Source organism: Erpetoichthys calabaricus, chromosome 12 (genome assembly GCF_900747795.2).
Source record: "Erpetoichthys calabaricus chromosome 12, fErpCal1.3, whole genome shotgun sequence".
NCBI lineage: Eukaryota > Metazoa > Chordata > Cladistia > Polypteriformes > Polypteridae > Erpetoichthys > Erpetoichthys calabaricus.
This window is the reverse complement of record NC_041405.2, coordinates 151,933,087-151,959,972: the sequence shown is the minus strand read 5'-3', so window position 1 is coordinate 151,959,972 and position 26,886 is coordinate 151,933,087. Positions and strand designations below refer to the sequence as shown.

The following is a 26,886-nucleotide window of genomic DNA, read 5'->3' as shown; positions in this document are numbered from 1 at the left end:
TTTGCTATTTTTGTTTTCTGTGGTTTTCAGTGATACCTTTTGCTTATTGCTTGTCAAAATTTGAAAAACATCCATTGGAATTTAACTCATTGTCACCCTCCTATAGAAACGGCAGACACGAAAAAAACGATAGCAGTGTTAATGTTTGTGATGTGCAATCTGTAGGAATGACAAATGCAAAGGATATGTCTTTGTTATATGCAAAAAAAGAAGAAAAATCTCAGGTTGCAAACGTATGCAAACTGCTTAATAACTTAATAATAAAAGAAATGTTATGTAAATTGTGTATCGTGGCCACTTTCTATTATTCTGCCATAATGGGTGTTCTTGGCAGAAGTTAGTGCTTCTCTGTAAGCTCTTTGGTGGTCAGAGAAAGCCTGGATGTGCACGGTGAGGCCAGTGTTACGTGACATTCTCTCAAGGCGTCGGCCAGCTGCTTTCATAGATCGCAATTCTGAGTTATAGATAGATAGATAGATAGATAGATAGATACTTTATTAATCCCAATGGGAAATTCACATTCTTCAGCAGCAGCATACTGATACAATAAATAACATTAAATTAAAGAATGACAATAATGCAGGTGAAAAACAGACAATAACTATGTATAATGTTAAATGTTAACGTTTACCCCCCCGGGTGGAATTAAAGAGTCGCATAGTTTGGGGGACGAACGATCTCCTCAATCTGTCAGTGGAAATACCAAGGAGCTGAACGTTTAAAGGAAACCTCCTTATGTGTTAAAGGAGCTGTTTTATCTAATGCTGAATGAAGGGCTGAGTTATAGTGGTCAACAAGGCTATCTAGTGTTGATGGAATAAGTGAAGACAGTAAAAGATCAGAAATGGATCCAGAAAGGATAGAGGGACAGATATTTTTAAGGTTTCTGTAAGAAATTTGTCGTTTACAGGTAAGAGGAGGGAAAGGCAGTGAAACAGTGAAAAATACTGCTTTATGGTCAGAGAGTCCCAATACAGTGCTGTGAATGTTGGCAACAGATAGTCCAGAAGTGCAGATCAGATCCAATATATGACCGCCAGAGTGGGTTGGAAAATCAACATGTTGTGTCAAGTCAAAGCAGACCAGTAAGGATAGGAATTCATTCCTCAGTTTAGATGTGGGGGTGTCAATATGGATGTTGAAATCACCAAGAAGGATAATTCTCTGAGAGTAAGAGCTTAGGTGGGTCAAAAGTTCAATCAGATCGGATAAGAAGGATGCATTGTATTTTGGGGGAACGATAAAGAACAATGAGTGAGACAGGACCTGATTTCGTTATTAGTTTAAGAGCCAGGCACTCAAAAGACAATGGACAGTCAATCGGGATTCATTTAATGTTTAAGTCAGCTCTGACAATTACTGCAAGCCCACCGCCTTGTCTTGAGCTGCGAGGCTCTGTGTGGAAAGTGAAACCAATTGGAGTCGCCTCTGTGAGAGACACAAATTCATTTGGTTTTTGCCAAGTCTCCGTTAAACACAGAATATCAAGTTTGGTGTCAGTGATGAGTTCTGACAGCACCAATGCTTTGCCATTAAGAGACCTTGAGTTAATGAATTATATGCTGCAGTCAGCTACGATTAACCGTACATATTATTACAGACTCGAATAAATCATATAATTTGTGTAAACAGTCAAAATGTGCAATACTACGTGCTGGATGTTAGGGGCTCTTTAGAGTACAGTGTGTACTGTGTTTGTGGTCCTCTCTGTGTTATATCATTAGGACTGTATTATTACTGGTGTACAAAATTGTATTATTTACAGTGCATCCGGAAAGTATTCCCAGCGCATCACTTTTTCCACATTTTGTTATGTTACAGCCTTATTCCAAAATGGATTAAATTCATTTTTTTCCTCAGAATTCTACACACAACACCCCATAATGACCACATGAAAAAAGTTTACTTGAGGTTTTTGCAAATTAATTAAAAATAAAAAAATTGAGAAAGCACATGTACATAAGTATTCACAGCCTTTGCCATGAAGCTCAAAATTGAGCTCAGGTGCATCCTGTTTCCCCTGATCATCCTTGAGATGTTTCTGCAGGTTCATTGGAGTCCACCTGTGGTAAATTCAGTTGACTGGACATGATTTGAAAAGGCACACACCTGTCTATAGAAGGTCCCACAGTTGACAGTTCATGTCAGAGCACAAACCAAGCATGAAGTCAAAGGAATTGTCTGTAGACCACCGAGACAGGATTGTCTCGAGGCACAAATCTGGGGAAGGTTACAGAAAAATTTCTGCTGCTTTGAAGGTCCCAATGAGCACAGTGGCCTCCATCATCCGTAAGTGGAAGAAGTTCGAAACCACCAGGACTCTTCCTAGAGCTGGCTGGCCATCTAAAGTGAGTGATCGGGGGAGAAGGGCCTTAGTCAGGAAGGTGACCAAGAACCCAATGATCACTCTATCAGAACTCCAGAGGTCCTCTGTGGAGAGAGGAGAACCTTCCAGAAGGACAACCATCTCTGCAGCAATCCACCAATCAGGCCTGTATGGTAGAGTGGCCAGACGGAAGCCACTCCTTAGTAAAAGGCACAGGGCAGCCCACCTGGAGTTTGCCAAAAGGCACCTGAAGGACTCTCAGACCATGAGAAAGAAAATTCTCTGGTCTGATGAGACAAAGATTGAACTCTTTGGTGTGAATGCCAGGCATCACGTTTGGAGGAAACCTGGCACCATCCCTACAGTGAAGCATGGTGGTGGCAGCATCTTGCTGTGGGGTTGTTTTTCAGCGGCAGGAACTGGCAGACTAGTCAGGATAAAGGGAAAGATGACTGCAGCAATGTACAGAGACATCCTGGATGAAAACCTGCTCCAGAGCGCTCTTGACCTCAGACTGGGGCGACGGTTCATCTTTCAGCAGGACAACGACCCTAAGCACACAGCCAAGATATCAAAGGAGTGGCTTCAGGACAACTCTGTGAATGTCCTTGAGTGGCCCAGCCAGAGCCCAGAGTTGAATCTGATTGAACATCTCTGGAGAGATCTTAAAATGGCTGTGCACCGACGCTTCCCATCCAACCTGATGGAGCTTGAGAGGTGCTGCAAAGAGGAATGGGCGAAACTGGCCAATGATAGGTGTGCCAAGCTTGTGGCATACTCAAAAAGACTTGAGGCTGTAATTGCTGCCAAAGGTGCATCGACAAAGTATTGAGCAAAGGCTGTGAATACTTATGGACATGGGATTTCTCAGTTTTTTTATTTTTAATAAATTTGCAAAAATCTCAAGTATTTAACTTTTTTCACGTTGTCATTATGGGGTGTTGTGTGCAGAATTCTGAGGAAAAAAAATGAATTTAATCCATTTTGGAATAAGGCTGTAACATAACAAAATGTGGAAAAAGTGATGCGCTGTGAATACTTTCTGGATGCACTGTATATTAACATTGTATTAATTGTGGCGGAGTTTATGCTCCAGAGCAGGGGTCCTCAATCACAGTCCTGGAGGGCCGCAGTGGATTTAGTTATTTGTTCTAACCCGCTTGCTTAATTAGAAAGCAATTCTTGCCAATAATTTAATTTAATGGCAGGTTGGTGCTTTAACTCTGCTATGTGAGGTCATTCTCATATCCTAGATTTTCTTCCCTTTTCTAAGGGTATCATCCAAAGGATATGAAACCTAAAATGGATGAGTAATTCTCAGTCCTTCACTTTACTCTCTTCACTTTCCTTACAAGTATTTAATTAAACCCAATAGTGCATGATAAATACACAGAGGTGTAAATGGTGACAAGCTAAATGGATAAATGCTGGTCTTTTTTGTCATTTGCGTGTTATTGCTAATTAGGAGAAATTAAAACACAATTAAAAACCAAGAATACAGCTGTTTAAGACTAAAATAAGCAATGAGGGTTCAAAATCGTAACGAGTGAGACAACTAAAGTGAAGCAGAAGTGTTACTTGAGCAATAAGGGCTTCTTATTAAGCAACTGGGTTGGAACAAAAATGATTGGCGTGATTGGGGACCCCTGCTCCAGAGGAATGACGCACTCCCCCTCAGAAGCATGAAGAGGTATAAAGTGGTCGTTTGAGTCACCCAACTAAGACCTTTTCTATTAGCCGAGCGGCTATGCTTACCCATTGGGGATAGCTCGCAACCTCGCAGCAAGTACGAAGAGACGTTTGTTACCTTAGCATGACAGTTTATCCTGGTGAAGCTTTTTTTTATTTATAACTAGCTGATTACCCAGTGGCTTTGCTCACTGAGTGCAAGGGAAAAAAATAAAATGTAGTCTGTAAGTTATTAAACAGTAAAACATTAACATTTAAGAAGTAAAGATACATTGAGCACTACTGGAGTGGTTTTGGGTAAACTACATTTTAAAGGCGCTATAACACAACAGGTAAGTAGTACTAACAGCAGCTAAAATGTATTTGGATCATTTCTTGGTAGTAGATCCCTTGTCAAAGGTGCTACACGTCCGCTGTGGTATAGAAATTACATTTTCTATGTGATTGTCCAAATTTCTTCCTGACAACCTTGCACTACGTGCCTGTGATTTACTTCTTAAAATAATTAATCACAAAAGCAACCTTGAATGTTGCAGGGTTTTAGTGACCCGAAGTCACCTTAAGAGACAGTAAGTAGTCGTGCAGGGCAATTTACAAACAGAGACCTGCATCAATGGTGCCGATTACACTCATTCGCAAAGATTTCCACTGTCCCAGGAGCCGACGGGGCACTTGAAGTGTCACAAACAGTGCGAGAAGAGAGGATGCTGCCCGAAACTGTGAAGCTCTCGACCGCGCGGAGCAGCCCGACATTCCGCGCTTCCCAGCATTCACTTTGTTCTCACGACCCCTCGCCGCTGAAGGTGGTCTCGTCTTCACATTGTTTACAGCTCGGCGCAGTTAAAAAGTAGAAAGACGCAAAGCTGTTTTCCTGATCTCTTCTACTATCAAGTACTGCCAACTAAAAACAAAAGTTAAAATGTGGCAGTTTCCGCGACAGTCACGTGGACGAATAAATAAAACTTCTCTATCAGAACGCGCCTGGCGGGGGATGGCTCAGTGCTGTAGTCCAGACAGGAGGGCTGAGAGAGGGCGACGTGGGGCGCACTTCTATGGGATAGATCGGCGTGTTTGTGTTTACTTCTTTTCAATATCAGTAAAATAACTCACACAAATAATTCGTAAAGATGATATAAAAATGCCGTCCACAAATGAAGTGATTAGTTCCTGTATTATAATATGTTCTGTGGTCATATGTAATTTCCGTTTCAAACACGAAAAGAATTTAAATATTTTTTGGACACACGTCTTGCAGTGGGTTGGCGTCCTGCCCGGGGTTTGTTTCCTGCCTTGCGCCCTGTGTTGGCTGGGATTGGCTCCAGCAGACCCTCGTGACCCTGTGTTTGGATTCAGCGGGTTGGAAAATGAATAGATGGATGGATTTTTTTGGACACACTTTCAGTTTGCCACCATTACTATAATAGCACATTTAGCACAAAAGTGTACTGCAAACACGGGGTGGGGGCGTGGAAAGTGGGTGGAGTCAAAAGAGACGCAGCTGACAGGGGCGTCATCTTACGGGCCTCAGAATGTCTCAGGCCGGCCGAGAGCTTAATTTCGACAAATATCAGCTAACATTCCCTACTTACGGAAGCGTATTAGGGCCACGGTGAAGAAAAAAAAAAATACTATATCTCGACATTTCCACTTTAATCTCGACACTTATGACGAGATTAAAGTCGACATTTCCAATTTATTCTCGTAGTTAATTTTGTCAGTAGAATGTCGTAAACTAAACTTCATCTTAAAATTTAATGTTTAATTTACTAGATTTTCTCAAACCCCGTCATAAATTAATGTAGCACATTAAATGCTTTGTGTTAAGTTTTCGCTACGCGCTTCTTAAACGGAGTTCCTCTTTCACTGAGGAGGCGCCGGGAGCGATCGCCGCACAGAATACATTCACTTCATGATATTCCTGCTCTCTGAACATTTAGAATGCTAAGATAAATACTTGATATCATTTTCATGATGAAATGCATTAAAGCAGGTATTAAACATGCACAGTGGTGTGGCGGTAGTGCTGCTCCCCCGTAGTGTGGTGATCGCTGCCTGCGCCGCCTCCTTAGTGCAAGAGGAAGTCAGTTTAAGAGGCACGTACCGATTAACATGGCTCAGGGAACACTTAATACAAAGCATTTAATGTGCTACATAACTTATGATGGGGTTTCAGAAAATCTAAATTAAATGTGAATTTTAAGGTGAAGTTTAGTTTATAATGTTCTACTTTAATGACAAACTATGACAATAAAGTCGACATGTCGACTTTATTCTTGACATGTACTTTTTTTTCTTCACCCTATTAATAATAAATTAATTAAATTATGGCAAATTTAATTGTGGTAAAAGATGTGTCTCAAAACCCACAATATCTAAAACATTTTTAGTTAAGCGGATTGCAGAAGTTTTATTTATTTTTACCTCTGGAGTACCAGGGTGTTGTACCATGTTAGCCATTATGAATGTAGTGAGGAGTCAAGTGAAATGACACCTTTTATTGGCTAACTAGTTTGTTAGTTTAGTTAGCCAATAAAAGATGTCATTCTTTTTACCTCTGGCAAAGAGATGATCTCAAAGCAATCTTCTGAATAATTATCGAAGTCCCAAGCTAAATTTTAAAGCTTCAGGGGCCTCATTTATAAACGTTGCGTACGCACAGAAATGTTGTGTAAGAACGTTTCCACTTTCAAATCGCGATGTATAAAACCTACACTTGGCGTAAAGCCACGCACTTTTCCACGGTACCTCATATCCTGTCGTACGCAAGTTTTCCGCTCGGTTTTGCAGACTGGCAGCACCCAGCATCAAAACAGTGCTACTGTTCCTGTGTGGTTACCCTTTCTTAGATCCATATCCACGACGGCGGCTTTATCAAATACACTGAAATTAACCGCATATCGTTCATAAATTTAATTCATCGGATTGTAATTAACCTGTAACAATATAATGGTCCACAGAATGGTCAAACTATTCTAAATACCATAACTGCTTTAGCGTTGTTACTCTCACTGCACCTTCTTCTTCTTCTGTCAGCTGCTCCTGTTAGGGGTTGCCATAGGGGATCATCTTTTTCCATATTACTCGCACTGCACCACTCGGAGTATTTATATCACTGTATCTGAGTGTGAATCACAGATCTACAGCGATTGAAAAGAGAATTATCGGTATACAGCATCAAGCACTCGCTGCCTCAGCCATTCGCTATTTGAACTTCTCTCATCCGACCAACGCTTCATAGCCTTTCTTGTTCAGACCTCGCGGTTCACAAACAGTTTCATCCCAAGAACTATACACGCATTCAATCAGTCCATTAAGTGCTCCTTGTAGAACTGTTTGTACTTGCAAGTTACCGTGAGGTAATTGTACTTATGATACAGTTATAATATTGCACAACCTGAGCCACTTTATAAAGCGCGTATTTACATATGATGACGATATAATTTTTAAGATGAAATGCTGCAAAATATGTTGATTATGTTATACAGATAAAACTTTAACTACACGGTGCTGCAGCTCTAGCGAGCTTGAGCTTCATTCACGGTTTGTTCCTGCCTCGGGCTGTATTCATGCTGTGGCTGGCGCAACACTGAAGGATAGATGGATAGAATAATTAAACATTACGAAGATATTTGGATGTTCCTTAAAAGTTTTGAAGAATCGGCGTTCTACGCTTACAGATGGCTTAACGTCTATCACAGAGCTGATTGTGTGGCGATTGGGTATTTGGAGAAAGAAAAGTAAGGACAGGAATTGGGGGTTAGTACGTTTGAAAAAGACAGTACTTCTGTAATAAAACATTTTATTGAAGGTCGCGCATGGCGCAGCAAGCATCTTGCTATAAGACATGAACAATCACTACGTCACTGTGTTCCCATGTTTAATAACATGCTTTAACTCCTATCATCATGAAAATGATATCACGTATACTTCTCAGTATTTTAATTATTCAGAGAGCTGTAATATTATGAACGTAATGGATTCTGTGTCCTGTCGGAGGAAGAGCACGTAGTGATTCAGGCACATAGAGCACATATAAGATCAAAAACGAAACAAAGCATTTAACGTGCTAGTTTAGTTACGATGGGATTTGAGAAACTAGTAAATTAAAGATGAAATTTATGATGTTCTACTTTAATGACAAAATAAACTACGTGATTAAAGTGGAAATTTCAAGATTAAAGTTGATATTTCGTGCTTTTTTCACACTGTGTGCCTTTTTTTTCACTGTACTCTAATAAGCTTTCATATGACACTCAGACGGTGGGCTATGAGTCGTCTTTTCACGCCGACTTTGATATATGACAGCTTTTTTATTTTGGGCACTGTGCGACTTTGTGAACTTGAGCTTTGGAGTTTCTCCGACATGCTATGTCACTCGATCAACTTCACTTTTGTTGCTTATATAACTTTAAACCAACAAATAGTAAGTTTTTCTTTGCCTCCATTTGGTATTCGCTGAAATTCTTCTATTTTTCCTCGTACTTTTGCCATTGCCTTTTAACAGAATGCTGGGCTTAAGGGATATTTATATTGATTTGCATATTCAAAGAGACGTAATTCTGGGAGGAGACGGGGCGGGACAGCAAGCGCGTGCACAAGTGTTTATTTCCACGCTGAGCAGGATTTATGTAGCGGATGAACACAGAAGTTGGCGAATGCACAGATTCCTGCATCTGGATTTTTCTGTGTGTAAGCACATTTCGGCTTTTGTGCTTATGTCATGTTATAGTGCGAATTCTATGCACGGCGTTATACGTGTGGCCCCAGGTCATGTGGAATCTGTGGAATTTGTAATATCATCAGATTTGCCAGAGGAAAACATTTTGTTAATACCTTTTTACTTCTTGCAATAATGAAACATCATATTTCTTTTTGTAAATTATACCGGCTAACCCTAAGCTAAACATAAAATTATTTGTATGTGGCTGAGGTGGTACTTTCTTAAAGAACTTTAAAAATTCTAAAGTAGTGTATTTCTCCACCAACTCAATCTGCAGAGCATTACCTATACAGGGACCTAAATGCTCCTTTTACTAGCTTTGTTTTAAATTTCTGTGAATCAAGGATGCTGTGTTCTTTGAAGGAGGTGAGCTAACAAGCAGCAAGATTTTGTTTTAGGAACACAGGTGCCGGGCCTTCTGCCTGATATAACCGATGAAACAAGTTTCTCTAAGCATTCAAGGCTTAATTATGGGAACACTATAGACAAACTTTCATATTAGCGCATATACATATAGGTTAAAGGAGCATTTAAGTTTATGTGTTTGTGCCTCTTTATGAATAATAATAAAGTTACAGAAGAGTATATTAAACCAGTTTTAAACTATGTAAGAATTCATTGTTAAGGGCCTGTACTTTTATTTCAGGTAGTCAAGAGGCCCCACACTAAGCTGTCTGCAGCTCAGTCCTTATCAGTGAAGCTGCGTGTTGCCACCTAACTGGCACGGCCGTCTGTTATGTCAGCCTTAACACTAGAATTACCAGAGCCTACGAAAAAACTCGTAGATCCATCCCACCCTAAATCACTTCTTAAATCCGTTCGCACCTCTCCGCCATCGTCTTTTGTCTTCTAAATGTGCAGATAAAGACAAGCTGCCAGCAGCCGACTATTCCATCCCCCCACCGTGCACGAACTTCTCCCAGCTCATGCCTTGATTGATTATCTGGGAGTGAAGTGGAGTTTTAGAGTGGAAATAATGGATCGTTATTTGGAACATACGCATTTCATGTGTGTTCTGTTTCTACAGTAATCTATGTAAACAAATTTTTAAAACAGAAACGTTTTTTATATTCTTGTAGTAAATGACAAAGTGTAGGCATAGACTATATAATGTATGAAGCCTGAAGTCCAAATATCAAAGAAACACTTTCACGAAAGGTACAAATATAATAGAACAAGTGTGCTTGTCATTATCAGTTGCTGACTGGGAATCAAAAGGTCACGAGTTCGATCCTGCATGACTCCCTTTTGAGAAGTGTTCTTATTTTTACTATTTTAGAATAAAAAGATACATTTGATTTCAGTCTGTAACAGCCAGTGTAATTTATGATATTTGTAAAGGTTAGCTTTGTTTTTGTTTTTTTCTCAGTCGCGTTTAGGATCCTTCCCTACCCCATCTGACACTACTGTTTTCACATAAAGACGCGCTATTGCTCTGCAGTGTATCATGATACATACGACCGTGTGTGTTTTTTTTCCCCCCAATCTTGCCAGTCCCCACATGTTGCTGTATGCTGTTTCTTTTGTACTCCAGGACATGCAGAGGAAAGCATAGTAAAGAGCAGTAAGTTTAGCGCTATATGCAATCACCAGACACTCCCCATCTGACACTGCTGTTTTCACATAAAGACGCGATGTAGCTCACCCAAGGAGCGCCCTTCCTACATTTACGACATGTGTACTTGTGTTGCAGTGTATACACCTCTCTGTGCTATGGTTCCTATTACACTGAACAAGCACCTGTAATTTACAGCTCTATTCATTATCTCGAAACAAATATATGTGACGTTTTGAAGAAATCATTTTATGACGCGAATAGTACCAATCAGAAAACATCGTCGAAGTAATGCAATATTATTTTAAAACGAACAGCGTCAGATTGGGTGTGATTTATACTGGCGCTGTTACTTAGAGTCAGATCAGAAGCTGAATAAGCTAAATAAGCTCCTGTTCTGACTCTAAGTAAAAAAGCATGAAATAATCAACAGAAATAACCGCGATCGACATTTTAAACTTAACGATTTACAGTGCATACCAATTTATAAATTTTATGTCCATTTGAGGCTACAAAGAAAAAAAAAACACTTCCTCCCCAGCGGGGAATCGAACTCGGGTCTCTATGGCGCGACAGGGCTGCCGTGCTCTGAGTCGGCAAATCTCAGCGTTACGCCACGGAAGGTGTTATTACAACCTTGAACCTTTTGTGAAATTGTTTGTTTGATGTTTGGCCGTCAGGCTGCACACATTCTATAGTTTATGCCTACATTTTATAACATTTATTACTAAAATATGAAAAAGTTTCTGTTTTAACAATGTGTTTACACAGATTACTGTAGAAACAGAACACACATGAAATGTGTGTGTTCCAAATAACGATCTATTATTTCCATTCTAAAACTCCAGTTCAGTCACTCTCAGATAATCAAACAAGGCATGAGCTGGGAAAACTTAATGAACTTTTGCGACGGTGGGGGATGGAATTTTTGCTGCTCGTCTTAATCGGCACATTTAGAAGACAAAAGAGAGGTGAGAACGGTTTTAAGTTGGGCCGGATCTACGAGTTTTTTCGTAGACTCTGGTAATTCTAGTGTTAAGAGATGCTAGTGCATCAAGTAAACATTAATTGAATCATTAATTAAGCAGTCCAGGTTTCACAGGTGGGGTCTACTGAGACCAAGTAGTGGTGAGAAGTAATGAACCAAAGGCCCTCAATCTTTAACACCTCAGGATTAGGGAGGAGTGATTAGGTGATGCTCACCTCCAGGTGGCAAATATGTCCTTTGAGCCAAAGGGATTTTAATGAAGAAAGAGATTGTGAAGGGTAAATTGTTATGAGAAAGTCTACAACACCTGATGATTGTCATGAGAAAAGGTAATAATAATAATAATAATGCATTTTATTTATATGGCACTTTACATTAGTAGTAAATCTCAAAGTGCTACATAAAAAAGTTTAAACAAAGGCAAATCAAGATAAAAATGGAGATAAAACAACAATAATTTTAGCATTCTTGTTAATTGGCTTTCCTAAATAGAAAAGTCTTTAGCTGTTTTTTAAAACATCCCACAATCTGCTGTGTTCTCAGGCTCTCTGGTAGGACATTCCAGAGCCGTGGAGCAGCCACTGCAAAGGCTCGGTCACCCGTTGTATTAAGTTTGGTCACAGGGGGCGAAGACGGTGGGTATTTGCAAAACAGAGATTTCTTGTAGTGGATTGTAATATAAGGAGTTCCTTAAGGTATTGTGGAGCATTTTCATGGATACACTGGTGAGTAAGCAGAAAAAGTTTGTATTCAATACGGAGGTGAAGAGGGAGCCAATGAAGTAACTGAAGGATTGGTGAAATGTGTTCATATTTACGCACCCTCATCAGGATCCTTGCAGCACTATTTTCAATTTGTTGGAGCTTTTGAAGGCTCTTGTTTGGTATCCCGATGAGGAGTGCATTACAATAGTCCAGCCTGGAGGAGACAAAGGCATGAACCAGCTTTTCAGCATCACAGAGGGACAGACAGGGACGGAGCTTGGCTATGTTTCGAAGATGAAGGAATGCAATTTTACTGAGGTGATGGACATGTGTATCAAATGACAGATGGGAGTCTAACTTGACACCCAAATTTGTGACAGAAGGGGAGAGGGCAATGGTACGGTCAGAAAAGGAAATGCAATTTACAGAGGAACGAAGTTAATGGGGGATGCCAATTAAAAGAGCTTCAGTTTTAGTGCTGTTCAGCTTGAGGATGTTCTTGGACATCCAGGTCTCAGTCTCATCCAAGCAAGAGGAAAGACTTAATGGAGGTGTAAGAGAAGTCGAATCCAGTCTCACATAGAGCTGCGTATCATCAGCATAACAGTGGAATGAAACTCCATGCCTGCCGATGATGTGACCCAGGGGTAGTATATATTTATTAAAAAGGGTCAGCCCAAGGACTGATCCTTGTGGGACCCTACAGGTGACAGTGTGGGTACGAGGTTTAGCATCCCCCAAGGCCACATACTCAGCCCTATCTGTGATATAGGACTTGAACCACTCCAGAGCAGTGCCAGAACGTCCAATTATATAGTGGAGATGATGAAGGAGAACATTATGATCTACGGTATCAAATACAGCTGTGAGGTCCAGGAGGATAAGGAGTGATGGAGAGCCTGGTCAGCGGCCATCAGGAGGTCATTAGTGACTCTGACCAGGGCTGTCTCTGTACTGTGAGAAATTCGGAAACCAGATTGAAATTTTTCAAACAGATTGAATTTTTTGAGGTGATCCTGAAGGTGCTGAACAAGGTCATAATTATTAGAAACTCTGTAAAGCAGATGATGGGAAATTGTGTGAAGAAGGGATATTTTGTGATAAGAATTGTAATAAATCTGAAGCTCGCAGAGTGCTCGGGGCTCAAGCCATCTGAACTGGGACCGTGTGTGCATCACGTAAACAAAGCCTGATTTTGCTGCTTGTCCCGAGACTCCGAGTGCCTTTTTTGGGGCCGAGGGTGCCTGTGCTGCCTACTCTGCTTCAACATAATCTGCTGGAGCTTTTTTTAAATTTTGGTTTGTTAGACCACTAAACCAGGCAATGAAACTGAAAGTGATAACAGACTGAATGAGACTGCGAATAAAGAACGACATGAGATTCTTGTCTACTCTAAATAGTTTGAGTTTACGGCTGATTGCATTTAGAGAATATTTTTTTTGTATTTGCATTCCAGTTAAGATGGTTATCTAAGTTAGTTTCTAAGTATTTATATTCATTTACTATTTCTATAATGGGTTAACATACAGATTTCTGTCTCTTAAAATCAAATATTATTTCTTTGGTCTTTTTTTACATTCTGAGTGAGAAAGTTTTTATTACACCAGTTTGCCATACAGTCCACTTGACTTTGATGGTGGCTTTCATCCTCCCCAGATATGTGTCCTGTGAGCAGGGTGTCATTCGCATATTTGATAATGGAGCTGCGCTCATTGTTCTGTCTCGGGTCACTTGTATGTATGCTGTATGGTGCAGCCTGGGGATGAAAAAAAAAAAAAAGCTAAAAAGGTGTGTGAAGGTTATGACACTTTCCAAGGTTTTATTATGCACACTAAGTTCTTGTTGTGCAGAACAATTTAGTGTTTTCACAGGAGCTTTTTTGTCAGGAACCAGTTATTTTTTTTTTTTTTAGAAATTCTGGAAGTTTTGTACTGTTCCCACTGCAGGACTTGGGCCATTTGCAGTTCCTGGTACTATTTTTAGCTCCTGGTTCGGGGCATCCATACCACCATCACTTCAGAACAGGTCGTCCACTTCAAGCTAAAAATATTCAGGTCCAGCCAGTACTTGGATGGGAGACCATCTATGGAAAAACTTGGGTTGATGCTGGAAGAGGTGTTGGTGAGGCCAGCAGGTGGTCTGAATGTGGATCCCAATGCCCCAGTGCAACAACAACATTTATTTCCATAGCACATTTTCATACAAATGATGTAGCTCAAAGTGCTTTACATGATGAAGAAAGAGAAAAAAGACAAAATAAATAAGAAAATAAGGGAACACTAATTAACATAGAATAAAAGTAAGGTCCAATGGCCAGGGAGGACAGAAAAAAAAAAAAAAAAAACTCCAGGCGGCTGGAAAAAAAAATAAAATCTGCAGGGGTTCCAGGCCATGAGACCGCCCAGCCCCCTCTGGGCATTCTGCCTAACATCAATGACCTCAATCAGTCCTCATGGTATTCAGGGTTCACATGGAAGAACTTGATGATGACGGTCATGTGGACTTCTGGCCTTTAATCCATCAATGGGACATCACGTTGCTTTGATCAGGTGGTAGTAGCACAGATCGCCACCACAGAAAACTGGAAAAAGAACAGCAGAGAAAGTAGGGGTTAGTATGGATTACGGAGCCACCATGAATGATAATGATAATTAATTGAATATACAGAGCACCAGGATTAAACAAAAATGAAGCTATGAGAAAGCCATGTTAAAGTAATGTGTTTTCAGCAGTTTTTTTAAAGTTCTCCACTGTATTAGCCTGGTGAATTCCTATTGGTCATCTATTCCAGATTTTAGATGCATAGCAGTAGAAGGCTGCCTCACCACTTCTTTTAAGTTTAGCTCTTGGAATAATAAGCAGACCTTCATTTGAAGATCTAAGGTTACGATTTGGAGTGTAAGGTGAAAGACATTCTGAAATATAAGATGGAGCAGATTATTGAAGGCTTTGTAAACCATCAGAAGTATTTTAAAGTCAATTCTAAATGGCACAGGTAACCAGTGTAGTGACACTAAGACTGGGGTGATGTGCTCGGATTTTCTTTTCCTAGTTAAGATTCTAGCAGCTGCATTCTGCACTCGTTGCAATCAATTGATGCCTTTTTTGGGTGGTCCTGAGAGGAGAGCTGTACAGTAATCTAGCCCCGACTGAAAACAAAAGCGTGAAGTAATTTCTCAGCATCTTCTAATGTTATAAGAGGTCTAACTTGTGAAAAAATGCTGCCCTTGTAATCTGAATAATATGTGACTTAAAATTCAGATCAGAGTCAATAATTACCCCTAAATTCTTTACCTCCGTCTTGACCTTTTATCGTAATGCATCAAGTTTATTTCTAATAACCTCATTAGGTCCTACAAAAACACTGCTGCTGGTTTGACTTTGTGTTGCTCGTGGAGTCCCGAATGAGGCACATGACCTGCATTGTGAGGGAGCATCAGTTGCAGCTTTACGGCCATGTGGCACGGTTTCCTGAGGGTGATCCGGCTCATAGGATCTTCAGTGTTGAGGACTGGAGGGGATAAGGCTAAGGGAATGCCCACGTAACACCTGGCTGTGGCAGATAGATGGTCATTTCCTGGGAGTGGGACTGGACCGGCAACTGGGGGGTGGCCAATTGGGATCCCGAGCTGTTTAATCGTGTGGTGGATGCTGCAACGTGCTGTAACAGTGCATGCTCCCCAACCTGACCTGACCTGGTTATTTATCTGTTTTTGTGTGGAATTAGCTGTATCACGGTGCTGTCTTCTTTAGTGTATCCTGTTAGTTCCCCTTCAACTATTTTTCAATAAGAGTACCAGTGACTTTCAGAGTTTTCTGTTCCTACATACATTTTAGTTTAAGGTTTCTTAACTGAATTTATTTCTTTTTTCTCTGTACAATTATGTAATACCTGAATTTCATAATCTAAATCAGTAGTTCTTAATTATTTTTTTTCTCACAACCCAATTTTGCCTATTTTGTGTCTTTGTAACCCACAATCACTGCGAAGTGTTATCCAAGGGATCCATTCACCTTGGAGAATTGCCACCGATCATCCCATGTGGTGAGTTCCCCTTGTCAGAGGGGAACAATTGCAAGGTATTTTGCAAACCAGTCATGACCTTTTCCCGTTCGGTAGTACTGTGATTCACGAGTGACCCATAGTTTAACTCTTTTAGGGCTAATTTTTTTTTTGTTTCTTTTCTCCCAGGGCTGAATATTTTTCCAAAAACTAACATTTTTTAAAAAAGAACACAAAGCAATTGTTTAACATATCAAATCAACAAAAAATATTTACTTTTGACAAATGTTACTGTCTTGCATGTTGTATGAGCCTGAATTCTCTATGATTTCACATACATATCACATACATTTTACACAGCAAAGTCTGATCTCGCTCAAAGCAGCCAATTTCAGTCATTGCCACAGTGCACTCCTTACAGTTTGTGTTGCTTTGGTGCCTATTTTTCAATTGTCTGTTGCTGCACTTTTTAACATATATTGTTAGTGTGTACTGTAGAGAGACAAGTCACCCATTTGCCATCGTGCCATGCCACTGCCACCAAGTTTTCTGCCTGCATGAAAACCGTATTGTCACCTCTTTTCATCTTCTGAAACTTTATGAACTTTATGTATGGCATTATAGCCTGGCTCACCCCATGGGATTTGCTTCTGTTTATTACAGAAGTGAATAAAACTTTGCAGCAGCACGTACCTAAGCCACCAGGGGACAAAACACGTTTGGACCAATGCTCCCTGAAGTTATATCACCAGTTCTGTCCCATCTCTGTTTGTAATGCCACAGCGCGCTTCATCTCGTCTTTCGTTGTGGGTTTCCACTTTGAAAAACGAGAATGCGATGCAAACGCAGCCCGCGATTAAAAAAAAATCTCTGCCTACCTGTTTGTCTCGTCTGACAGTAGCTGAAAAGCAGCATCAGGAGAGAGCAGCCTGAAGTACAGCAGCTGGTGATCTGTCGTGTCCAAAAGCAAGCCATGCCGTCTTGTAAACTCCGGTAGCCAGATCGGCTCTCAACGGATCAATGTATGTGTATTTATCCCATGCGAACCTTGCCGTAGATGCATCGGCTGCGCGAAGGCACTCAACTGGCAGCAGATCCGCTCGCGCGGCATCGGCTGGTGTCTGATCAGCTGATGCCTGCTTCTAACTCTCTTGCTCGATCTCCTGATCACTGCCAATAAAGTCCGATTCTGAAAAATCAAGAGTCCGACTCCGCGGTAATGCGCAAAACAACATCTGCCAAGTGTTTTCTTTTCTGCACTTGCTTCGCTGCCTTTTCACATGTCGGTGCCATCTTGCCTTTGTTTACATTTCGCAACTCACGCACACGCAATGTTTATTTGCCGAGTCAACGAGTCTAGCATTCCTCCAAGCACAGAGGGAATGCCTGTGACGTGACAGTGAGATTTGTCGCCATTAACAGCTGATTGTCGCCCTTTATCCCTGGATGTCGACTTTTGTCGACATTCGCCTTCAACCCCTCCTGTCGACAAAAGTCGACATCCGCCCTAAAAGAGTTAAGAAACACTGATCAAAATATTTTAAGAAGCTAAGTAAATGTTTGCATTCAGACAGAGTTGAGCTGAATTGAAGATACACTCCCATCTGTCTTTTATTCTTAATCTAATGCCACCTGTGCAAGTCCAGTTCTCATTTCCTCTTTCCTAGGAACCAAACCAAATCTAGAAGTGGTCCTAGAAATCCACACACTTGTAACAGGTTAATTGATTTGAATTAAAAAGTTGCTTCCTGGTGTTATTCCCAGTGGTATTTTTATTCCCAGTGGTATTTTTGTTGTGTTTTTCAGGGAGGTGGAAAGGCTCCTGTCCCAAGGTGCAGATCCCTGTCTAGTGCTGAAGAGAGGTGTTGCTGCTATGCACTTGGCAGCTGGCAAGGAAACAGAAAAGAGAATCCGCTGCTTGAAACTGCTGCTGCAGCATGGGGGAGATCCAAATATCAGGTGAGAAAACCAGCACAGCTTCTTCTGAACATAATGATGTTAAGTGTGAATCACTTTTAAAGGAAGATAACCGACCAGAAATGAAAATACTTCCATTTTCTGCAATTGCTTAATCATCTTATAGAGTTGATATTTAAGCTAATAAAGCCCAATTTGTGGTAAAAAATGACAGAATTGCCCTCCGTCTTACCAATACTGAGGACATTGTTTACAGTGCCTATAAAAAGTATTCACTCCCCTTTGCAAGTTTTCGCAATTTATTGTTAGGCAACATCGAATCATAGCAGACATAATATGGCTTTTTGACACTCACGTCAAGTCAAGTTGGGGAGCATGTACTGGTACAGTGCGTTGCCGCACCCACCACATAACAAAACAACTTAGGGTCCCAGTTGACAACCCCCCAGGTAGACACACGGTCCAGTCCCACCCTCCAGAAATGACCCTCTATCTGCCGCAGCCAGGTGTTACGTGGGCGACCCCTTGGCCTGGTCCAGCCACTTGGGTCCCCAACAATGAGGATCCTACAAGCTGGATCACCCTCTGGGAAACGTGCCACATGGCCGTAGTGCCGTAACTGATGCTCCCTCGCAATGCAGGTAATGTGTATCATTCAGGACTCCATGAGCAACACATAAAGGAGTCCAGTCTTCGTCTCAGGTCACTAGATAGCGTCCGTGTCTCACAACCATATAGCAAGACGGGAAGCACCAGGACTCTAAAGACTTGGACCTTCAACCTTTTGCAGAGATATTGGGTGCACCACACACCCCTTTCCAGCGACCTCTTGATCCTCCATGCTCTCCCAATCCGTCTACTGACTTCATAGGAAGAGTCACAAGAGACCTGAATGTCACTGCCGAGGTAAGTAAACCTCTCGATGGGGTCGACACTCTCTCCGCAGACAGACACACTGCTGATGGCCGTGCCCAAGAGGTCATTAAAGGCCTGGCTCTTTGGTTTTTATCAGGACACTCGCAAGCCCAGACACACCGACTCCTCACTCAGTCTCTCGAGAGCCCCAATTAGAGCCTCCATTGACTCCGTGAAGATCACGGCATCGTCAGCGAAGTCAAGATCAGTGAATGTTTCTTCACCAACAGATGCCCCACAGCCGCTGGACTCCACGACCCTGCCCAACACCCAGTCCATACAAGCATTGAACAGAGTATGAGCAGAACACACCCCTGATGAACCCCAGAATCAACCGGGAAAAATGCAGAGGGTCTGCCTCCACTCTGTACAACACTCACAGTACCAGTGTACAGGCCGGACATGATATCCAGCAACCTTGAGTAGATCCTGCGAACCGTCAGGATGTCCCACAGGGCAGCTCAATCAGTCGAACGCTTTACAAAAATCGACAAAGGCTACAAAGAAACTCTGCCGATATTCGCGTTTGTGCTGTTTTTGACAGTGATCAACAGAAAAAAAACTGTTGAATGTCAAAGTAGAAACTGATCGGCAAAATTGGTCTAAATTACAGCACAAGCATGAGTATTGATTGCATAAGTATTCACCTCTTTTAAAGTGTCACCCGTACAATCATCCCAGGAGCAACTAATTTGGTTTAGAAGTCACATAATTTTTTCAACCTGTCTGGGGTTTCAGCAGCTTGTAGTATAAATGCACCTGTAACCTGGGAGGACCAGCTTGTGGCAAGTCAGTATCATGGCCTAACCTACACAAAGAAGACAAAAAGAACAAAAAGGTGATTGAAAAGCACAAATCGGGATGGAAACGAGAAAAGTTCCAAGTCACTGAATATCCCTTGGAGTTAGGACTGGGCGATATGGATTTAAATTGATGTTGCGATTATTTTGAACCAAAATGTAATATGTGATATCTCTTGATATGTTCTCGAAACACCTTAAAGATTGTAGATCAGCACCAAGCACATTAATATTTTTCTGTAATACAGAGATAACTGTTTAATTTCTAATACAAAACTGTTTTATTAATCACTTACAATACAATTTCTTTTTGTGTAGCCCAAAATCACACAAGAAGTGCTGCACTGGGCTTTAATAGACCCTCAGCCTTGACTCTCTAAGAAGACTTACCTATGCATATTAAATTGTTTCAGTTAGTTTATTGAGCAGTTTTGTGTAACAAACAACTGAATAAACAGTGAAACACTTGACACCTCAAAGTAAGTTTTTAGTTTTTATTAGTATTTTTATTTTGAGCCGCATCACAGTGCTTGCTAGCCTTGTACTTTGATTGGTTCTGTCAATAATTCTGTCTTTTAAATTATATGAAGATGAAAAATAATATTTTTCTTATATTCTGCCAGTAGCTTTAAGTAGACCAGTTTATTTACACTGGTAGTTCAAGGGATGATATCCAAACACAGAAAATGAACGTTCACAAGAGGGGTCTGTATTGAAGGAATAACACTTCATAGGAGTGACATAACAAAGGAGTGACATAAATACCATATTAAAGGAGTGACATTTTATTGGAGTGGCATAACAATGGAGTGACAAATTATGATTAAAATTTTATTAAATAACTTGTTATCTTGCTTCATAGAGCAGGAACACAACTGAAAGTACGCTCGCCAAAAAAATCGTTGTCGCCTCACCTACCACTTGGATGGTTGGTTGGATGGTTGTCACTTCTTTGAAATTTATTTCTGAGGTTTCACTCCTTTGTTATGTCACTCCTTTGAAATGTCACTCCTTTGAATTGCTCCCTCACAAGAGAACAGCATTGAAAAACCTTTAAAATGAACTCTGTTACTTTACTTCTTACTTACAAAAAAGTAACTATAGTTGCTTATTATCTTAAATATAAACGTCTACGTGTGTAAGTGTGTGTGTCTGTCTATCTGTCCAGTCTGGAAGTGAGAGGTGGAGTTGGGGTAAGGGCTCCACCTCCAAGGAAACAGAAACTCGCTTAGCTGCTAATATACAAGCGAAGCCAGTATGTCAGAAAAACAAAACCTCCAAAGAAAGAGTCACTCGCTTAGCCGCTAATACAGAAGCGAGGCGAGCACGTCGGCAAAACTAAACCTCCGAAGAAAGACAAAATCGCTTAGTCGCTAATGCATGAATGAGGCGATCATGTCAGCAAAATGAAACCTCCTAGGAGAGAGATGCTCAGAGTAGTTCCTTTCAATTACCTGACATCTCTACATTTCAATAATTTCTAGGACCCCGGGCTTTTTACAGCACGGGCTTCATCCATCCATCCATTATCTAACTCGCTATATCCTAACTACAGGGTCACAGGGGTCTGCTGGAGCAAATCCCAGCCAACACAGGGCGCAAGGCAGGAAACAAACCCCGGGCAGGGCGCTAGCCCACTGCAGGGCACACACACCCACACACTAGGAACAATTTAGAATCGCCAATGCACCTAACCTGCATGTCTTTGGACTGTGGGAGGAAACCCACGCAGACACGGGGAGAACATGCAAACGAAACGAACCCGGGTCTCCTATCTGCGAGGCAGCAGCGCTACGCACCGTGCCGCCCTCAGCATGGACTTACACAGCTATTATCCTCTTTAATAAAACCCCTGTGTGCATCCAGTGTCCGTGTGTGTGTGTGTGTGTGTCTTCTGGTGAAGTGCGCATGCACGGGGCATGGTGCGATGTTACAAAGCACATGCTTCAAAGGCCACCTGACGCGTCACACAAGACAGAGAGGGCGGGACCTATAAAATATCGCGCGGCAGATCCAATTGGATTTCGGTAAATGAGGTAAGACCTAAAACATAAAACACGAAAAATCCAGCCGGGTACTGAGACGCGGAGACCAGCTTCCCCATTGTTGTGCAAGTGTTCACTCTGAGGATGTCAGATTTGTGATTAAGAAGCTTGGCCCGGTAAAGTGTAAAGTGAAAGTTGTTGAAGGGGTTTTCCTAAATACAGTATACGAATTTTCATGATATTACAATACAATGACTTTTAAAAGTAGATTTATTTTTGCGCACATTAAATCAGTTGCTGGGGAGAATCTGCTGATTGCCCACTGTTGTGACAGAAAATTAAACGCATTTTACGGACAGCAAAGCCAGTATTACTGTCAGAGAAAATTACAGGCATTTTACGGAAAAAATGTAATGAGGTAAAAGGTCCCTTGCCATTTAATATAGACTGTTCCTACTAATGTTTATGGACTACTGTTCTAGTGCCTTACTTCCTGTTATTTTTTTTCTTACTTATCAAAATAAATCTCTTACCTAGAAGAGAGAGAAAAATGAATCATGCAGCATTCATTACTACTCCATTCCAGATCAAGATGATAATGTAAAGCAGGACAAACTTTTAAATGTGTATCATGGTTATGGATCATACAGGATAGCATGACATGGGTATTTATTTAGAGGTTTTTAAATTGCACATTGTCATAGAAAGTATCATTTATGACTTATAAAATGAATTCAACTTGAATTCAATTGGCTAGTTTGATTGGTTACAGTAATATATAATCTTTGGAGGTTAAAATGTAGGCTTACAGTAGGTAACATTCATATAATTAAACAACAACATACCATGTCTGCTTCCGATGAACTGTGAGCTATACATAATTGAGCAATTGTAGTCTGTGTCATCTGCTCTTTAGCTGCTTGGACATAGGTAACACCTTCATCTTGCTGTGTTTACATGTCCGCTATCCCTCCATTGGTCAGGTTGGGAAGCATGCACTGGTACAGCACATTGTTGCACCCACCACACAACAAAACTGCTCGGGATCCTGGTTGGCAACCTCCCAGGCGGACACGCAGTTCAGTCTCACCTTATAAAAATAACCATCTGTCTGCCGCGTGCAGGTGTAATGTGGACATCACCTTAGCCTGGTCCAGCCGCTTGAGTCTTCAAAAATGAGGATTCTGCAATCTGGAACAGCTTCAGGGACTCGCGCCACATGGCTGTAGTGCCGTAACTGACGCTCCCTCACAATGCAGGTCATGTGCCTCATTCGTTACTCCGTGAACAACACAAAGTCAAACCAGCGGTACCCTAGGATTCTCTGCAGAGACACAGGACTGAAGGAGTCCAATCTTCATCTCTTGTCACTGGATAGCGTCCATGTCTCGCAACCATATAGCAAGACACAAAGCACCAGGACTCGAAAGACTTGGACCTTCGTCCTTTTGCAATGATATCAGGAGCGCCACACACTGCTTTTCCAGTGACCTCATGACCCCCCCATGCTATCCCAATCAGTCTACTGCCTTCATAGGAAGAGTCACCAGAGCCATGAATGTCACTGCCGACGTAAGTAAGCCACTCAACGAGGTCAACACTCTCTCTGCAGACAGACAGACACACTGCTGATGGCCGTGCTCAAGAGGTCATTAAAGGCCTGACCTGGCTCTTGGTTTTTATCAGGACACTCGCAAGCCCAGAGACTCCAACTCCTCACTCAGTCTCTCAGAGGGCGTCGCCAGAAAACAAACTGACCCACTGACATTCTTTCTCCCACTCAGACTTTTATACCTCGACTGCCTCTTTTACTGAGGGACTTGGATTAGCAGGCATCACCACAGTAATGTTTATGCTGCGTGCATTGTCCTATTCTGGACATCCCATTATATTGAGTGATGTCACTTCTTTTTTTTTTTTTTTAAAGCAGTGTGTGAAAGCTGCATAATGGCACTGGCTGTGCAGATGCACAATCTCACTACGTACACAGAGCTTGTCCATCTGTCATGTTAGAATGCCACAAAAATAAAACTCATTCATTCACTTGTATAACTGGTTTGATTTTAATTGTTCTTATGTTATATTTTCTGTACTTTGAAGGACTAGTATATGAAATGATGTGTATGAAAATATGGGACAGCTCGTGTCCCTTATCAATTCAGTACAGAACACATTGTCTTATCTTCCAGTATGGGACAACCAGGGATAGGTGGCAACCATAGTGGTGCGTGTGAAAGAAACAACACAGGAATTGATGAAGCGCCAGTGACCCACTTCTGCTGTTAATAGACTTGGTATCTTTTGGCACTGATTCACTAACAATGTGTGAAGTGCGTACAGATTAACTGGATTAAATTAAAGCTGCAGAAATGTTCAACTTGTTAATGGTGATTAATCGGCAGCTCTATTAAAAAGAAACAACAGAAAAGAATTAACCAACACCTTCAAAGTTTGATTATACTGTCCAGAGGATTATTGAATTAAAAGACTTTCCTCCTTCCGAGTGAATCTTAAAGGCTCCAGGCCTCCCATTCACTTGCCTGGGATAAGGAGATGGATAACCTTGGTGTCAATGGCCTAGCTATTGACACCAACAATTTTCTGAATTTCTTGGTTTCCCTTTTCCTCTGACATTTACAGACTGTTTTCTTGTTTGTTTCAGGTCTGCAGAGCAGTTAACACCTTTGCATGTTGCTGCCCTATGGGGTTGCTACCAGAACCTGAAACTGCTCTTGCAGAATGGAGCTGACCCGACTTTGTTAGACCAGGTGAATCTTGAACCATTATCATTTTGATTTTTCTTTATTAGTCATTTTTTATCTGCTCAATTTATAATTATAGTCATATGAAAAAGTTTGGTAACCCCTCTCAGCCTGCATAATAATTGACTCTCCTTTCAACAAAAAAGATAACAGTGGTATGTCTTTCATTCCTAGGAACATCTGAGTACTGGGGTGTAATCCAAACAAAGATTTTTAGTGACGCAGTATTTAGTTGTATGAAATTAAATTAAATGTGAAAAACTGGCTGTGCAAAAATGTGGGTCCCCTTGTAATTTTGCTGATTTGAATGCCTGTCACTGCTCAATGCTGATTACTTGGTTGGATGAGCTCATTAAACCTTAAACTACATAGACCGGTGTGTCCAATCATGAGATATAAAGGTATTTAAGGTGGTCGATTGCAAGTTGTGCTTCCTTCCCTTTGACTATCCTCTGAAGAGTGACAGCATGGGATCCTAAAAGCAACTCTTCAAAGATCTGAAAACAAAGATTGTTGAGTCTCATGGTTTAGGGGAAGGCTACAAAAAGCTATCTGAGAGGTTTAAACTGTCAGTTTCAACTGTAAGGAATGGAATCAGGAAATGGAAGGCCACAGGCACAGTTGCTGTTAAACCCAGCAGGTCTGGCAGGCCAAGAAAAATACAGGAGTGGCATATGGGCAGGATTGTGAGAATGGTTACAGACAACCCACAGATCACCTCCAAAGACCTGCAAGAACATCTTGCTGCAGATGGTGTATCTGGACATCGTTCTACAATTCAGCGCAATTTGCACAAAGAACATCTGTATGGCAGGGTGATGAGAAAGAAGCCCTTTCTGCACTCACGCCACAAACCGAGTCGCTTGTTGTATGCCAATGCTCATTTAGACCAGCCAGATTCATTTTGGAACAAAGTGCTTTAGACTAATGAGACAAAAATGGAGTTATTTGGTCAGAACAAAAAGCGCTTTGCATGGCAGAAGAACAACACCACATTCCAAGAAAAACACCTGCTACCTACTGTCAAATTTGGTGGAGGTTCCATCATGCTGTGGGGCTGTGTGGCTAGTTCAGGGACTAGGGCCCTTGTTAAAGTTGAGGGTCAGATGAATTCAACCCAATATCAACAAATTCTTCAGGATAATGTTCAAGCATCAGTCACAAAGTTGAAGTTACGCAAGGGTTGGATATTCCAACAAGACAATGACCCAAAACACAGTTCGAAATCTACAAAGGCATTCATGCAGAGGGAGAAGTACAATGTTCTGGAATGGCTGTCACAGTCCCCTGACTTGAATATCATCGAAAACGTATGGGATGATTTGAAGCAGACTGTCCATGCTCGGCAGCCATCAAATTTAACTGAACTGGAGAGATTTTGTATGAGGAATAGTCAGAAATACCTCCATCCAGAATCCAGACACTCATCAAAGGCTATAGGAGGACAGCGTCTAGAGGCTGTTAGATTAGCAAAAGGAGGCTCAACTAAGTATTGATGTCATATCTCTGTTAGGGTGCCCACATTTATGCACCTGTCTAATTTTGTTATGATGCATATTGCATATTTTCTGTTAATCTAATAAACTTAATGTCACTGCTGAAATCCTACTGTTTCCATAAGGCATGTCAGATATTAAAAGGAAGTTGCTACTTTGAAAGCTCAGCCAATGATAAACAAAAATCCAAAGAATTAAGAGGGGTTCCCAAACTTTTTCATATGACTGTAATGTATTATGTATTAATTCAGCATTGATATTTTGAATATCAATATATCAACACAATATCTGGAGTTTGAACTCTGTCCCACCAAAATTGTTTGAATGTGTTTATTCTGAAAACAAACCAGAAGACGATACCAGAGACACTTTAAAACATGTTTATGTCAGTTTACCTCAATATAAAAGTGAGGTCAGCGTGCTCAAAAATGTTGGAGGCTCTCGCTTTTGCACTTGTACTGCACATCTGTCTCACTTTGCATGAACCAACAGTAGTCACCAATCATGCTCAGAGTTAATTTTCCCCGATGTCAGTTTTCCATCACCTTTATATCTTGATGAAATCTTTCCCCATGCTCATCTCTGACTTTGCTTAGATTTGATGGAAAAAAGTCGAGATGCAAATGTAAAAAATGTGTCTTCTGTGACATTCTGGCTCCCGTAAGCTGATATACTTTCAGCATGTTCTCCACAAGCTCAGCATAATTCTCTGCTCTGTGACTGTCAAGAAAATTCTGGACAACCCACACAAGTGAGGGTGCTGATTCAGTGGGCTTCAATTTCCTTTTGAACTCGTCGTCAAGCATCAGTTCACGGATTTCAGGGCCAACAAAAACATCTTCCTTAATTTTGCCTTCACTTTTCTCGAGACCAAACTTATTTCTTAAATGCTGAAACGCATCGCCCTTACTGTCCAATCGCGCTATTTGTCCAAGACCTGGAACATCGTAACTAAAAAATAGGACGTGCTGGACGAAAACGGTTTTCAGATTTGGAGTCAGCAACTAAAGAACAGGTGAAAGAATC

At 41.2% G+C, this 26,886-nt stretch overlaps 1 protein-coding gene across 1 annotated transcript in view; it reads left to right on the top strand.

The window, feature by feature from the left end:
- The window catches only part of ankle1 (ankyrin repeat and LEM domain containing 1), a 54,346-nt gene that overhangs the window by 3,434 nt on the left and 24,026 nt on the right, over window positions 1-26,886 (top strand). Inside the window, exons 2-3 of the mRNA XM_028816575.2 lie at window positions 17,792-17,944; window positions 24,265-24,370. Of these exons, the coding sequence (XP_028672408.2) occupies window positions 17,792-17,944; window positions 24,265-24,370 (259 nt within the window). The remainder of the gene's footprint in view (window positions 1-17,791; window positions 17,945-24,264; window positions 24,371-26,886) is intronic.